This window comes from Passer montanus, unplaced genomic scaffold (assembly GCF_014805655.1).
Source record: "Passer montanus isolate IOZ18808 unplaced genomic scaffold, ASM1480565v1 scaffold45, whole genome shotgun sequence".
NCBI classification, from domain to species: Eukaryota; Metazoa; Chordata; class Aves; order Passeriformes; family Passeridae; genus Passer; species Passer montanus.
Genome location: NW_024369373.1, coordinates 6,341,698 through 6,354,397, shown reverse-complemented (window position 1 = coordinate 6,354,397; position 12,700 = coordinate 6,341,698). Strand labels below are relative to the sequence as shown.

Below are 12,700 nucleotides of genomic sequence, written 5' to 3'. Positions count from 1 at the left end.
CGCCGCCGCCTCTGCCGCGCGGGGCCGCCGGGAGCGGCCGCGGAGCCTTGTGGGGCCGCGCGCGGCGTCGCCATGGCCACGGCTGAGGCGGCTGCCGCGGCTCGGGCTCCGCTCCGTCTGTCGCCTGCCGCCGACTAAAGCCTGCGGACATTTTGTCTGAAAAAGGCAGAGCGTACATCCCACCCCGGTTCGGGGGTGCTAGAATGCAGGAGGCGCCCGCTGGAGACCCGGAGAGCGGCCGCAGAGGGGAGGTCCCGGCGCCTGAGGCGCCGTTGGGCGGCAGCGGGAGCGGCGGTGCCCGCGCGGAGCGGGAGGGCAGCGCTGGCAGCGCAGGTGAGCCCCTCCGGCTCGCCAGCACCAAGGCCTGCACATCGCATCACGGCTGTTCATGCTCTTCTGGATGCAAATACGAGTGTGTGCTTTCTGCCAGCAAAGTCACGGAAATCCTGACATAACTGAGGTGTACTCAGTGGCTGTCTTCTTGTGGTCTTTTTTCCTTTCCCGACATTTCTTTACTGTTGCCGCAGAAGTATTTCTTGCAGTGTTGCTATCACACAGCCAACCTGACCTCTAAATCACAAGTGCCAGGCTGGGTCTGGGTTGCACTCAGAGGAAAATACACGTATTTTTCCTTAAATCGTTTGTATAAAAATCTTTCCAGCGGGTCCCTGGTCCGAGCTCCGTGCTCCAGCAGGGCCATCCCAGAGCACGGGCACAGGACAGTGTCCCGATGGCTCTGGAGCATCTCCAGTGGGGACACCCCACGCCCTGTCCGGGCAAACAGTTCAGTGCATGGTCGCCAGCACAGTGAAGTTCTTCACCGTGTTCGGGTGTTCCTGTGCATCAGTTTCAGCCCATTGCCTCTTGTGATACTAATTATGTCCAATTATTGTGTTTTAATTACAGTCATATTTAAGTAAGCTGGTACAATCATCTTGTTTGCACTTTAAATGTATGAATTACAAGTGCAAGTAGAAGGTTCAGGCACGTGTCTGAAGAGACAAATACTGAAATTGGAATTAATCAAAGGCAATGTAAAGACACCTTCCAAGGAGCACAAAAAGAAAAATTTGTAAAAGAGCTAGACTAATGTTGCTTGGGATGACTGATACTCCATTGCTGAAATCTCTTTACAGTAAATTCAAATTGGTGTTAATTAAATGTAATATATATTAGATGTCTAACACCATCAGATCATTGGTGTCAGTACTTTATTGTGACTGTACATTATAAGAATATTAAGAATAATGGGTACTATCTGACTTCCAGATATTTAAAAAAATCAAATATGCAGATTTCAATTGCTACTATTTATTTTATGATGCTGTTAAAAAAAGTTAAGTTTCATTAAAAATCTCAGCAGAAATCTTGGTTAAAACACTCTTCTTGAAATTCGTGTTCAAGCGCTCTTCAATATTTCTTTGAAGTAATTGGCAACATGACACATTTTCCCCACCCTTGCTGTTAAATTGCAATTAATTTTCTTATTTAAAAAGCTGATAAAACTCAAGAGAAAGAAGTCAGCTGTATATCCAGAGCAGATCAAGAGAACGAACAAAAATCAGGTGTTGATCAGAAGTCTGGAACCAGCTCATCCAGCCAAATGACAGAAGAAAAGAGAGGCTCTGTAAGGTAATACATTGTGGGTGTGTTGGCATCATCAGGAGTTTTGTTATTCTCTGTGTTCATCTCAGTTCTGGAGAACAGTTTTGAAAATGAACTTGAGAATAATGGATAAATCAGATATTAGTGATATTTCCAGCATCTGGAGAGATGTTTGGGGTTTATGGCCACTGTAGCAAACTGCATTTTAACCACATGATGAAGAAAAGAGAGGCTCTGTAAGGTAATACATTGTGGGTGTGTTGGCATCATCAGGAGTTTTGTTATTCTCTGTGTTCATCTCAGTTCTGGAGAACAGTTTTGAAGATGAACTTGAGGGTAATGGATAAATCAGGTATTAGTGATATTTCCAGCATCTGGAGAGATGTTTGGGGTTTATGGCCACTGTAGCAAACTACATTCTAACCACATGATGAAGTCATTTAATGGATCTGGAGAAAATTGTGCAAACTCCCATGGAAGTCACGTGCCAGTAGATTTAACCCTTTCTCTGCATCACTTCAGACAAAGCATTCTGTTCATTCCTAGTGGCACTCCCAGCCAACCAACAGCTGTGTAGCAAAACTTCCTTAAGTGCTATTTTGGAGTCAGCATTTCAATAAAATGTTGGGTTGATCACCATTGATTTTTCTCGTCTGAGAAAAATATTGCATTTTGGCTCTGCCACCAAAGGTCCTGTACCAAAGCAGCAAGGAACAGGGGAAGGAACTGGAGAGGAAACTAACATTGGAACCAGAAGCTAATGTAAAATCATGCTGCCCTTTTCCAAGAAGATGGACTCTCTAATTCCCTGCCCATTTTCCTATAAACCTGCTTTTGTTTTTTAGCAGAAGGGCCTGGTAACTCACTTCAAAGGTAGAAATGAAAAGCCACACTAAAAAAACCCAGCACTTTTTAACCTCTTGTTTTTTAGCAGAAGGGCCTGGTAACTCACTTCAAAGGTAGAAATTAAAAGCCACACTAAAAAAAACCCAGCACTTTTTTTTAAAATTTGGAATATAATTTTGAAAGCTGTAGCTATTTCTCTTGCATAAAAGAATTGTTGATTGTGTTGCAATGCAATCTGTAAGGAAACCAAAGATTTCAGAATATGCACTGAAATACATTTTTCTTTTTAACATTTGGAATATAATTTTGAAAGCTGTAGCTATTTCTCTTTCATGAAAGAATTGTTAATTGTGTTGCAGTGGAATCTCTAAGGAAACCAAAGATCTCAGAATATGCACTGAAATACATATTTTTCTTCTGCTTTCTGTACTATTTTAGAATGACAAAAAAGATTCTGCTAGACATCTGTAAACAGCAGAAATTATACTGGACCCCGTACTTAAATGATACACTGTACTTGCATTATAAAGGTAAGATGTGGACATGACTGCCTAGCTTGGGCATTCTAAGTAGCATTTTAGCAGAGAATCTACTTCATGGCTCACTGAAGTAAGGTATCTAGTCATTCTTCTAAATTAGAACACAATTTTGTGTAATACTGGATTTGGGAAACAAAATGAGTCAATAAGAAGGTATAAAAGTAAACTGTACATCTAACTCACTTTGTGGAGCCACCCAAAGGATCAATAGGAATCAAAGGACATATTTTTGGTTTCTTTTACTGAAACAGGAGCCTCTGAGAAATGTAAATTATCATACTGGCCTGGGTTGCACTCAGAGGAAAATATACGTATTTTTCCTTGAATTGTTTCTATAAAAATCTTTCCAGCTTTTGGAACTTATTTCCTGCCAAGTAAAAATGGTTAAGAGGAAAATAAACACTAAATTCTTGCTGCATGTTTGCAAACACTACTGAAAGAAACAAAATGTGTTAGAATGAACATTACTCATCCTCTGGTGATCTCTGAGCAGGTTTTTGCATGATGCAGTTACTTGGTTCAAGTTAGCCTAAGAACTCTTCCAAATAAAAAGGATATGCTACCTTCTGCATTCACCCTTGGTTTTGCTATGTATTATTTAGCATCTAAAGGGCTGCTGAGATACAGACCAGAATAGCTACCAACCTGGTTTTGCCCTGTATGGGCCACAAACAGTACCAGGAATTAATTCAGTGGAAATACTGCAGTGACTTCAGTAGCAGTGTTCTCTCAGGCTGTTTCAGGTTTCATGGAATTTTCTCATCCAAAGAGCCATTATCAGCCAATGCCATTTCATTTTAAACCATCTTTTTTTTTCTCTGCAGGATTTGATCGAGTGGAGAATCTTGAAGAGTATACAGGACTGAAGTGTTTGTGGCTGCAATGCAATGGCTTAAGAAAAATTGAGAACTTGGAGGCTCAGACAGAGTTGCGTTGCCTCTACCTGCAACTCAATTTAATTGAGAAAATTGAAAACCTTGAACCCTTACAAAAGCTGGATTCCCTCAATATCAGTAACAACTACATTAGAACCATTGAGAATCTCTGTAAGAACTGTTGTTGCAACAGGTTTTATCCTCTGGCAAGCCCATATTTCCTAAGCTCTGACTAAGCCTTTGTTAGTGGCACTAGTTTAAAAGAATTTTTTAATTTGTGTTAGAATTTTGCACAATATCCATACCAAAGCCCACAGGGCTTCTGTGGAGGAAGAAAACCTATGTTGAGAAACAGACAATACTACTACTACTACAGAAAAACTACTTTCACATGGATACCTAGGATAATTAAGTAGTTTTTCCTCACTTCTTAATATCATCTCAATACTTATCTGTGTTGCAGGCAGGCTGACAATCCAGTTTTCACCATTTACTTTACAGTTACGATGTGCTTTGGCAGTTGCAGACACAATTACCAAATCTTTTATACCTGCTAAAATATTGATTCTGTCTTTAGCAGAAAATAAAGAACTATTTCTGTACATTACAACTTGCATACATTTGAGAATTTTGAAACACAAGCTCTTGCTTTTGTTTAACTGATTAGTTTGAAATGTGAATTTTAAAAAACCTCCCATCCTAAAACCAAGCACCTATTTTTCCCTGGGGTGAAGAAAGCAGCTTTGGAGGCCTAGCCAAAAATTATATATAGCAGAATAAAAAATTTAGAAAAAAGCTCCAAATTCAATACAAACTATGAGTTTGACAATGCAGCTTTTTACTTGGTCATAAAACTCTTTGTGAAGTGACAGCTCTTACCTTTCCTTTCATTGTACTGTTCTTGTCTGGCAGCTTGTCTGAAAGTCCTGCAGACTCTGCAGATTGCTCACAATAAGTTACAGACAGTGGAAGACATCCAGCACTTGCAGGAATGCCCAAGTATTTCTGTTCTTGATCTTTCCCACAACAATCTGAGCGATCCAAGTATTGTAGCTATTCTGGAGACCATGCCCAATCTGGTAAGCCAAAAAGAGCTGAGGGTTTGTGTTTGTGTGGGGGTGAACCCCATCGAGTGGCTTTGTTGGGTAGTTCAGTGCACAGTAGGTGTCAGTCTAAAAGATACATCATTAAACATTGTTTTGTTTCTGGTAGATCTTGGATGTAACACCTTGGATGTTTTATTAAGGTGTCAGTCTAAAAGATACATCATTAAACATTGTTTTGTTTCTGGTAGATCACCTGTAACACCTTGGATGTTTTATTCATTTCTTGCTTTTGAAGTTACAGAGGAAGTACATATCCAGGCTGGGGTTTTTGCTACTCAAGCTTAAAAATTGTTTCCCTTGTTTCTCTAGCATGTGCTGAATTTGATGGGGAATGAGGTGATAAGGAAAATTGCTAACTATAGAAAAACACTGACTGTTCGACTGAAACAGCTGACATACCTGGATGACAGACCAGTGTTCCCAAAGGATAGGTAAGAACACAGCCATCTTTACACAGCTATAAGAATCAAGTGCTAACAACCACTCACCCATTTTTTGTCAGTACTGTCATGGAAGGAAGATTGACCAGTGTAATTTATTGAACGTGGATGACTTTGAGGAGAAGAGTATTGTACTACAGAGTTCTACATCTAACACACCTAGGAAAAAGCAGTGTGCACAAAATAATTTTGAACAGAATTGTCTCACACCATGTCTGTAGATCAGAGGCAGATCCTGACTTCAACAGAAACTGAGCAGGTGTCTGAAACAGCTGAGCCAAAATCAGACCAATCTCTGGTGATGTAATTTGAATATTTCTGCTTCTTTTGTGAGATAAATTTACATCCCTGTTGCATAAGGGATTGCCACTGCTATCTGCTTTTTTCTCCTGCAGCTATTTTGTGCTGTTGCAAAATCTTTTAAACTTCTCTCTCATTGCAAAGGTGGGCTTTTATAGCTGTATTACAGTGAGCTTTTGTGTTTTCATTAGAGCCTGTGCAGAAGCCTGGGCTGTTGGAGGGCTTGAAGCTGAGAAAGCAGAAAGGGAAAAATGGGAAACCAGAGAGAGAAAAAAAATCCAAGATAGCATTGATGCTTTAGCAGCAATTAGGCAAAGAGCACAGGAAAAGAGGAGACAAAAGTGCATGGAAGGAGTTGCAACAGATACCCAAGAAGGTTTGTGCTTACTGTTTTGGAAGATGTCTGTGACCACTTCAGTTTGAATGTGCAGAAGAGTCTTTACCTGATACATCTTTGGATTGGCTAACAACTAAAAAACTTTTTTTCAAGTAAGTGGATTGCACAAAGGAGAGGGTAACCAGCACTTGTTGCTGATCCATCAAAATCCTCAGGGATGTATTTCAATATGTAGTCACTTGTGAGCCTTTTCAAAGTATTAGAAATACCAAACATTTATTATTTAAGCATTTTCTGTAGATTTTTTTTTTCTGGGGAGCTTCTGTTTGCTCTGGGGAGTTGAGATGGGAAAACAGCATTGGAAGGACTACTCATCCATGGATAGCTGCTCAAAGTAGGAGCTTTTGATGCATATTCTAGCCCATTGTAGCAGTGTTTGGAAATTTAAAATGGGCAGTGATAGATTAGCTCAGCAATTTTTATGAATTATTTCTTCTGTAGGAACACCTGCAAATTCAAAAGATGGTGATGGAATCTCTAATACTTCAGAAACTTCAAATAGATCAGAAGAAGAAGCTCAAGAAAAGACTGAGGAACTTAAAAATGAGGGGTTTGATGCTTGTGATGAAGTGGTAACACTTCCACCAAATAGAGAAGATAGCAGAGATTTCACATCTGGAAATATGCCTGATGAAGTTCAAGAGGATGCACAGGAACCAGACTCTTACAAGTGTGCAAATTTGAACCACGAGGCAGATGGTAATGTACACAGTGAAGAGCCAAACCAAACTGAGCATGCAGAGATGATGAGCCAACCTGTCAGTGGAGCACTGCTTCTGCTGTGGCTCAAGCCAGCTAATTCATACATAAAAACATTTCACTAGATTCCCACAGTGACTAGGTGAAATACTAGGTAAAATATTGTAATATTGCTTAAATACAATAAATAGTAAATTTCTGAAGGCTTAACCTGCAACTTCTTCAACTTAAAGGTGGAACTTCACTTCTCAAACATGCCAGGTTTAGTGAAAGGCCAGGAGAGTTTCCAGACTTCCCTTGCTCCCACATAAACTGAGCAGTCTGTCTGCCAACAGAAGCTGGTCATCACTCTAGAGATGGTTTTGTACCTTCATACATGGAGAAATGCTTTTAGAGATTTGTGGAACACATTACTGCAAAATGCAAATATTAATTTATACAAAGGAGAGAGACCCAGAATATAATAGAAAAACAAAGCTTTGGATTGAGCTGTGGATTCTGCAATGGTAGTCAGTCCCCAGCAGTCTGGTTCTGCAGTGTTTGCAATGTAGATATTTTTTATTCCGTTAGTTCTATGCAACTGACTATTGATTATTCTGCAGATCTGCCAGGACAGGAGGGAGTTACTGACCAGGCTGAGCTTCCTGAGGGGGAGGAGAAATATGAAATTGAACAGTTCAAACTGGAGACACTGGCAGCACTTTCTCTTGATGTATGTATTGAATTCAGACTTTGAGAAGTTCACGTGTGTGTATTGTCTTCTCCAAGTTAATTCTTGTAGCATTCTGGCTAATAAAACTGTATGGTCAGGTTTTTAAGAAAGGTCTACTGTTAGGAAAAATAAAAAAAAAGACAGAAAGAAAAACTCAAGAAGTAAAGCTGCAGGGGTATTCTCTCCACTGGAGCATTTATGAAGAATTCTTCCAAAGTTTATTTTATCCTTGAATTTTTTATCCTATAAATCCTTTTGTCCTGTGAATCACCTAAAGTTGACCTTCTATCTTTGTCATTTCTCTGGAGAAGCTAATGAGGGCTCTCATTTGAAAACAGAAATTACAGTGAAAAAAATCTAGTAGACACATTTGTCCTCTTAATCAAAACTCAAATGTAATACGCAATTGAAAATGTGACCTATTGCAGAAAAACCCTAGGGAAGAAATAGCACCCCCATCATTGTAAATGTTACCCAGCAGTATTAGATACTATAAATTAATTCTCAAAATAGAACTCTGATGTCTGTTTCCAGGAAAAGCAAATGTACATTAATCAGACATATAATAAGTGATGTACATTATCTATTATCTAAAATGTCTATCTGATACAACATTTAAATGTGTTTACCACATTGAACCATGAGGAGGACATAGATACCACTGAAAAATACAACCTCACTTCAAAGGAGAATTGTTCAACATGTCCTAATTAGGACACTGCTGATAAACTGATAGTGTCAGACTATGATATAATCAGCAATAAAAGCTTCTGACTTCCCAGAGCACTTAACAGACTCTGTGGTACCCTGTACTGCCATTGTTAACTACTGGCAGAAAAGCCTCCTATCTCTGCCATGCTCTTAACTTCCCAGGCAAAAATTCCATGTTCTTGAAGGGCTCAGCCCACTGCTTCACTGGAGGGTTTGCTGCTGCCTCCTCCTGTTTGGCTGTTTTTAATCATAGCTTAAAAAAAGGTAGTGGAGAGAATGGGCAGCAATTAAATTATGCACAATATTATTATTAAAAGTAGATCTTACAGGGTCTGAAGTAAATATGTAGTGACACTGTAGGTACCCAAAATGTGAAGATCTCCTTGATTCAGTGTTTGTTTTTCCTTGATACTCTATGGCACCATAGGAAGATCCTGTGCACAAACTTCAAGCCAGTATAAAAGTAACTCTTAAGCAGACATCTGTGGAGTTTTTAGAGATGTAAAATGTGGGACTATTTTAATTCTACAGAAGGGAAACAAACCCAAATCACACACTAATACGCTAATTTCAGTGTTCTATGCTACTTATTCTCCAACAACATTTAGGAATAGAAAGAGCCTCTCCCCACAGCCTCCAGTACTTACCCCACTGCAGATATTCCAAAGAACCTGAGTGCTGACATTGCAGGGAATGGCTGGGAAGATGCTAATGGTGAAAGGCTCTGGAGCAGCACCACAGTCCTTATTCTTATCCTGAGTCTCTAGATGGTCTCAGGGGCAATATAGGGGAGAAGAGTGGAGGAGGATAACTGAGTGGTTATGACATCCCTGTGTCAAGCAGAAACAAGCTCCTGTTGCTGCACATGCCTTGGCAGTGTGGGAATCACATTCCCACATACCTAGACTGGGTTAACTTGTAGTTGATCTGCAAATGCACCTCATGACTGAAACAAGACTAAGACTTATTCCATCTCCCTGTTGACATCAAACTCCACATTAGTTTCAGATCTTAATTTGTACATTTTTAATGCAATTTTTATAAAACTCTGTGACTTCAGGACATGCTGCACTAGCTGCAACCATATCAGGAAGGATAAATTTCCTTTCTTGATTTGAATTGTGTAATCATCTTCACCACACAAGACACTACAGATGTTCCTGATGCTTCCATGCCAAGCAGCCTGCTACATTAAGTGCTAAAAATATCTAAAAACAAAATGAAATGCTTATCCCAGTATTGACCTACAGTAAAAAAAATGGCAAAAAGGTATTAGTTTCTACCTGTGATTTTGCATTCCCACCTTCTGTGTTTCCTTTCATGTCAGCAAATGATAGTTGTCTGAGATAATATTTTCTAGTGAAAAGCTGAAATTATCAGACCTGTCTGAGGAAAAACAGTTCTCAGCAAGTTTGCAGTTCTGTGTCTTAATTATGAGGCATTCACAGTAAAGCATTGGTTTATTAGGTGTATTTAGGTTAACAGAGTTTATTTGATATGTAGTGTCAGGAAGACTGCAGGACTGGAATTGGCACTTACCCATAGAGAGGGGTTGCAATTGGGATTGTCTATTGAATAGACAGGAAACAGCAAAGAGAATAAACCATGTTTGCTTTTAAAATCCTGGTAATGCCTCACTCTTTATCCTGTTTTCTTTCATAATCACACAGCATAGTAGAAAACAGCATTCAGTCTGACATTAGGGCTATGCTGTCCCGTTTGCTACTTCTGGACAGAGATGAATTTTCCCTTTCCCACATGTGCTTAACAGCAAACTGTGCCCATGAGAGGATGGCAGGGGGTGCTGCTGGCTGTGGCCTCACACCTGATGAGCACTGCTTTGGAGGAGTTGGCCAATGAGCCAGAGATGTCATTTTCCATGGGTTACAGTAGCTCTTCCCACTGATTATTGATCTGTGATTGTTTTCAGGAACTGCCTGATTTAGAAGATGTAGTTGTAAATGAGTTTCCCCCAGAAGATGAAATCTTTATTCAAAAGGTAACATTTTCATTAATTACAGTAATGAAATTTCCCTAAACACATTTGCAAAGGTTTTGCAAAATGAGGATAATCCAAGTTGTGAAATGCTTGTTTGGGAGATGCAATCACTTATGAATTTACAAACTAAAAGGGATGGTTTCAGCAGTTCGTATCTACATGTAAATCTTCCTTTGTTTAAATCTTTTTTATATTCTTGTCTAGCAAAAATAAAATAAAAACTTATGACCAGTAATGCAACAGTTACATAAGTTTAATTTCTTAATAGCATGTAGTGTTGTACTAAAGATTATACTGTACCAGTATTAATATGGTGCAAATTGCCTTGAGAAAAAAGAAGAGAAAAAGGAAGACAGCAAAGTTGAAAAGCACAGTTTTGATTTTCATGCTGATCATAGAATCATACTGGCCTTGCTGGAGACAGAGGCTGGTACAGGATATGCTCTCAAAAGTCTTTCCAAGATAATGCCAACTGTTCCTACAGTCAGCATAAGGCATGGAATTGATTTGCCCTTTTGATCACAGATTCATAACGGGGTTGCAAAATGTCTTGGCTAACAAAGCCTCCAATGAAAAGAAGGCAAGGAAAGAGGATCAGGGAAGGAGGATGTGTTAGCAGCTGTCCTGCTCCAAAGGCTGCTCAGTTCTCCACTGAAGCAGATGAAGATGTTGGTCAGGTTCCTCTGTTTGGAGTAAAATATTAGAACAGAGCCCACACACTGCTCTTTTTATGAACTGTTAATTAGTTTATGGTCAGTTCATTGGTGATGCCTGAGAAATTGCTAATCTAAGATTCATTCACAAAGCAGCAGAGCTTACATATTAAGCATATATTTCATATAGTTTATGAGAACAGCACATTAAAGCTGACAACTGTTACATGGATCCAGGAGATATTTACCCATCCTTTGGCTTTTATATCTAAGAATAATTTTTCAATTACATTTCTACCTTTGCAGCAGGACTATCACCCAAAGATTGAAATAATTTCTGAAGTGACAAATGACAGCAATTCCACATTAGAAGAAAACAATGAAAGCATGCTTGAGAATTCAGTAGAAGAAGTTCCAACAGCAATTTTTTCAAATGTATGTCAGAACCATAAAGATCATGAAAAGGAGCACTTAAGACCCTTTCTAAAAAGCTTATTTACAGAGCCTGATAATTCAGAGGGATACCTGGAGATCAAAGATGAAGAGGTAGCCCCTTTGAAACCCTTGATACAAGAGGTAACCACTGAGCCCAAGGATCATCTGCTGTTGTCACCAGTCTGTCACCAACCAGATGGCCCAAGCTCGTGGGAAGAGGATGGTAAGATTACAGTGACATTATTAATCCTGGAAAAAACAGGGCTGGTACAGACACATTAAGGATCTGTTCAGCTCCTGAAGGATCCTCCTAAGGATCTATTGAAGGTTGTTAGTTACAATCACCTCTACCATTTATTTATGTGGGAATACTAATAAATTAGCAATGAAAATGTTTTGTTTTTTCTACAGAGAATTTCTTACTCATTTTCATTTAAATGGTTTTAAAAAATTGGGCTCTATATTTCTTTTTTCAGTATTAAAGATCATGAGTGAGTTTCATTTGCCCTTTGCTTTTGTGCCTTTAACAGGGAATGGCAGTGACAGAGAAGCACAGGGCCTGGCTGAGGGGGAAGGATGTCCTCATAAAGCACAAGGTGACAAGGATGATGAGAGTGGATTGGATTAATCACTTGGGGAAAAAACAGACCAAATCTGGAGCACAGTGTGGAAATATTCCAAAGAATGGGGCTGGCAATGGGACCATTTGTTAAAGCTGATGTAACACTGTGATACCAAAACTCACTGCCCTTGGCTCCAAGCTCCTCGGGGCAGCTGCAGGTCACTGCTTTGGAAACTATTGTTTTGAGGTTAAATTCCAGTCTTGTGTTATTTGTGTCTTTGCATCCTTCTAGAAATGCCTTAGTTACATGTTTATGTACCAGAGTTTCATTACAGATGTAGTTTCAAGCATAATTCAGTGTGTCTGTCATTTGACTAAATAAAAATTCTATTTGTAACCACATGTATTTTCATTTTAAGTCCATACTAGTGTACATCATAGCAGATGTACTCCAATGGCAAATGGAGATTGCTTCTTGATGGAATATTTTACTGATCTAATATTCCTTAACATTATGATTGTTTATGCCTTAAAAGATAGAGAAATAGCATCCATGCACAGAAAATCTGGTTTTACCTTTTAGGGCATCTGTAATGAAACATACACTTATATCTGCTGCTTTTATTGTTTTTCATTGAGATGTGTCTCAGGATCTGTATTTTGAATATAGCCAAGTTTAGGTTAATGTCTTTTTTCATATTTCTATACATCTGCAATAATTTGTAATAAATAGAATTTAACAGTTGTTTTAGATGTGCACATTTAAAGAAATAAAGTATCACTGTGGGCTTGTTGAAAAGATGTATTTCCTATCACCTGGG

The 12,700-nt window shown here is 39.2% G+C and overlaps 1 protein-coding gene across 1 annotated transcript; it reads left to right on the top strand.

The window, feature by feature from the left end:
• The first annotated feature begins 85 nt into the window (after window positions 1-85).
• On the top strand, window positions 86-12,548 carry DNAAF1 (dynein axonemal assembly factor 1). Its single transcript, XM_039721314.1, has 12 exons — window positions 86-333; window positions 1,497-1,632; window positions 2,890-2,981; window positions 3,815-4,036; window positions 4,778-4,944; window positions 5,281-5,402; window positions 5,903-6,087; window positions 6,550-6,807; window positions 7,410-7,519; window positions 10,161-10,229; window positions 11,189-11,540; window positions 11,848-12,548. Exons 1-12 carry the CDS (start codon window positions 204-206, stop codon window positions 11,943-11,945), a joined length of 1,941 nt encoding a protein of 646 aa, XP_039577248.1. The 5' UTR covers window positions 86-203; the 3' UTR covers window positions 11,946-12,548.
• The last annotated feature ends 152 nt before the right edge of the window (window positions 12,549-12,700 follow it).

Coding starts and splice junctions, on each gene's coding strand:
- DNAAF1 (XM_039721314.1), top strand. CDS start 204: ATGCAGGAGGCGCCCGCTGGAGACCCGGAGAGCGGCCGCAGAGGGGAG. Junction 7,520..10,160: donor TGGCAGCACTTTCTCTTGAT/GTATGTATTGAA, acceptor GATTGTTTTCAG/GAACTGCCTGATTTAGAAGA. Junction 10,230..11,188: donor ATGAAATCTTTATTCAAAAG/GTAACATTTTCA, acceptor CTACCTTTGCAG/CAGGACTATCACCCAAAGAT.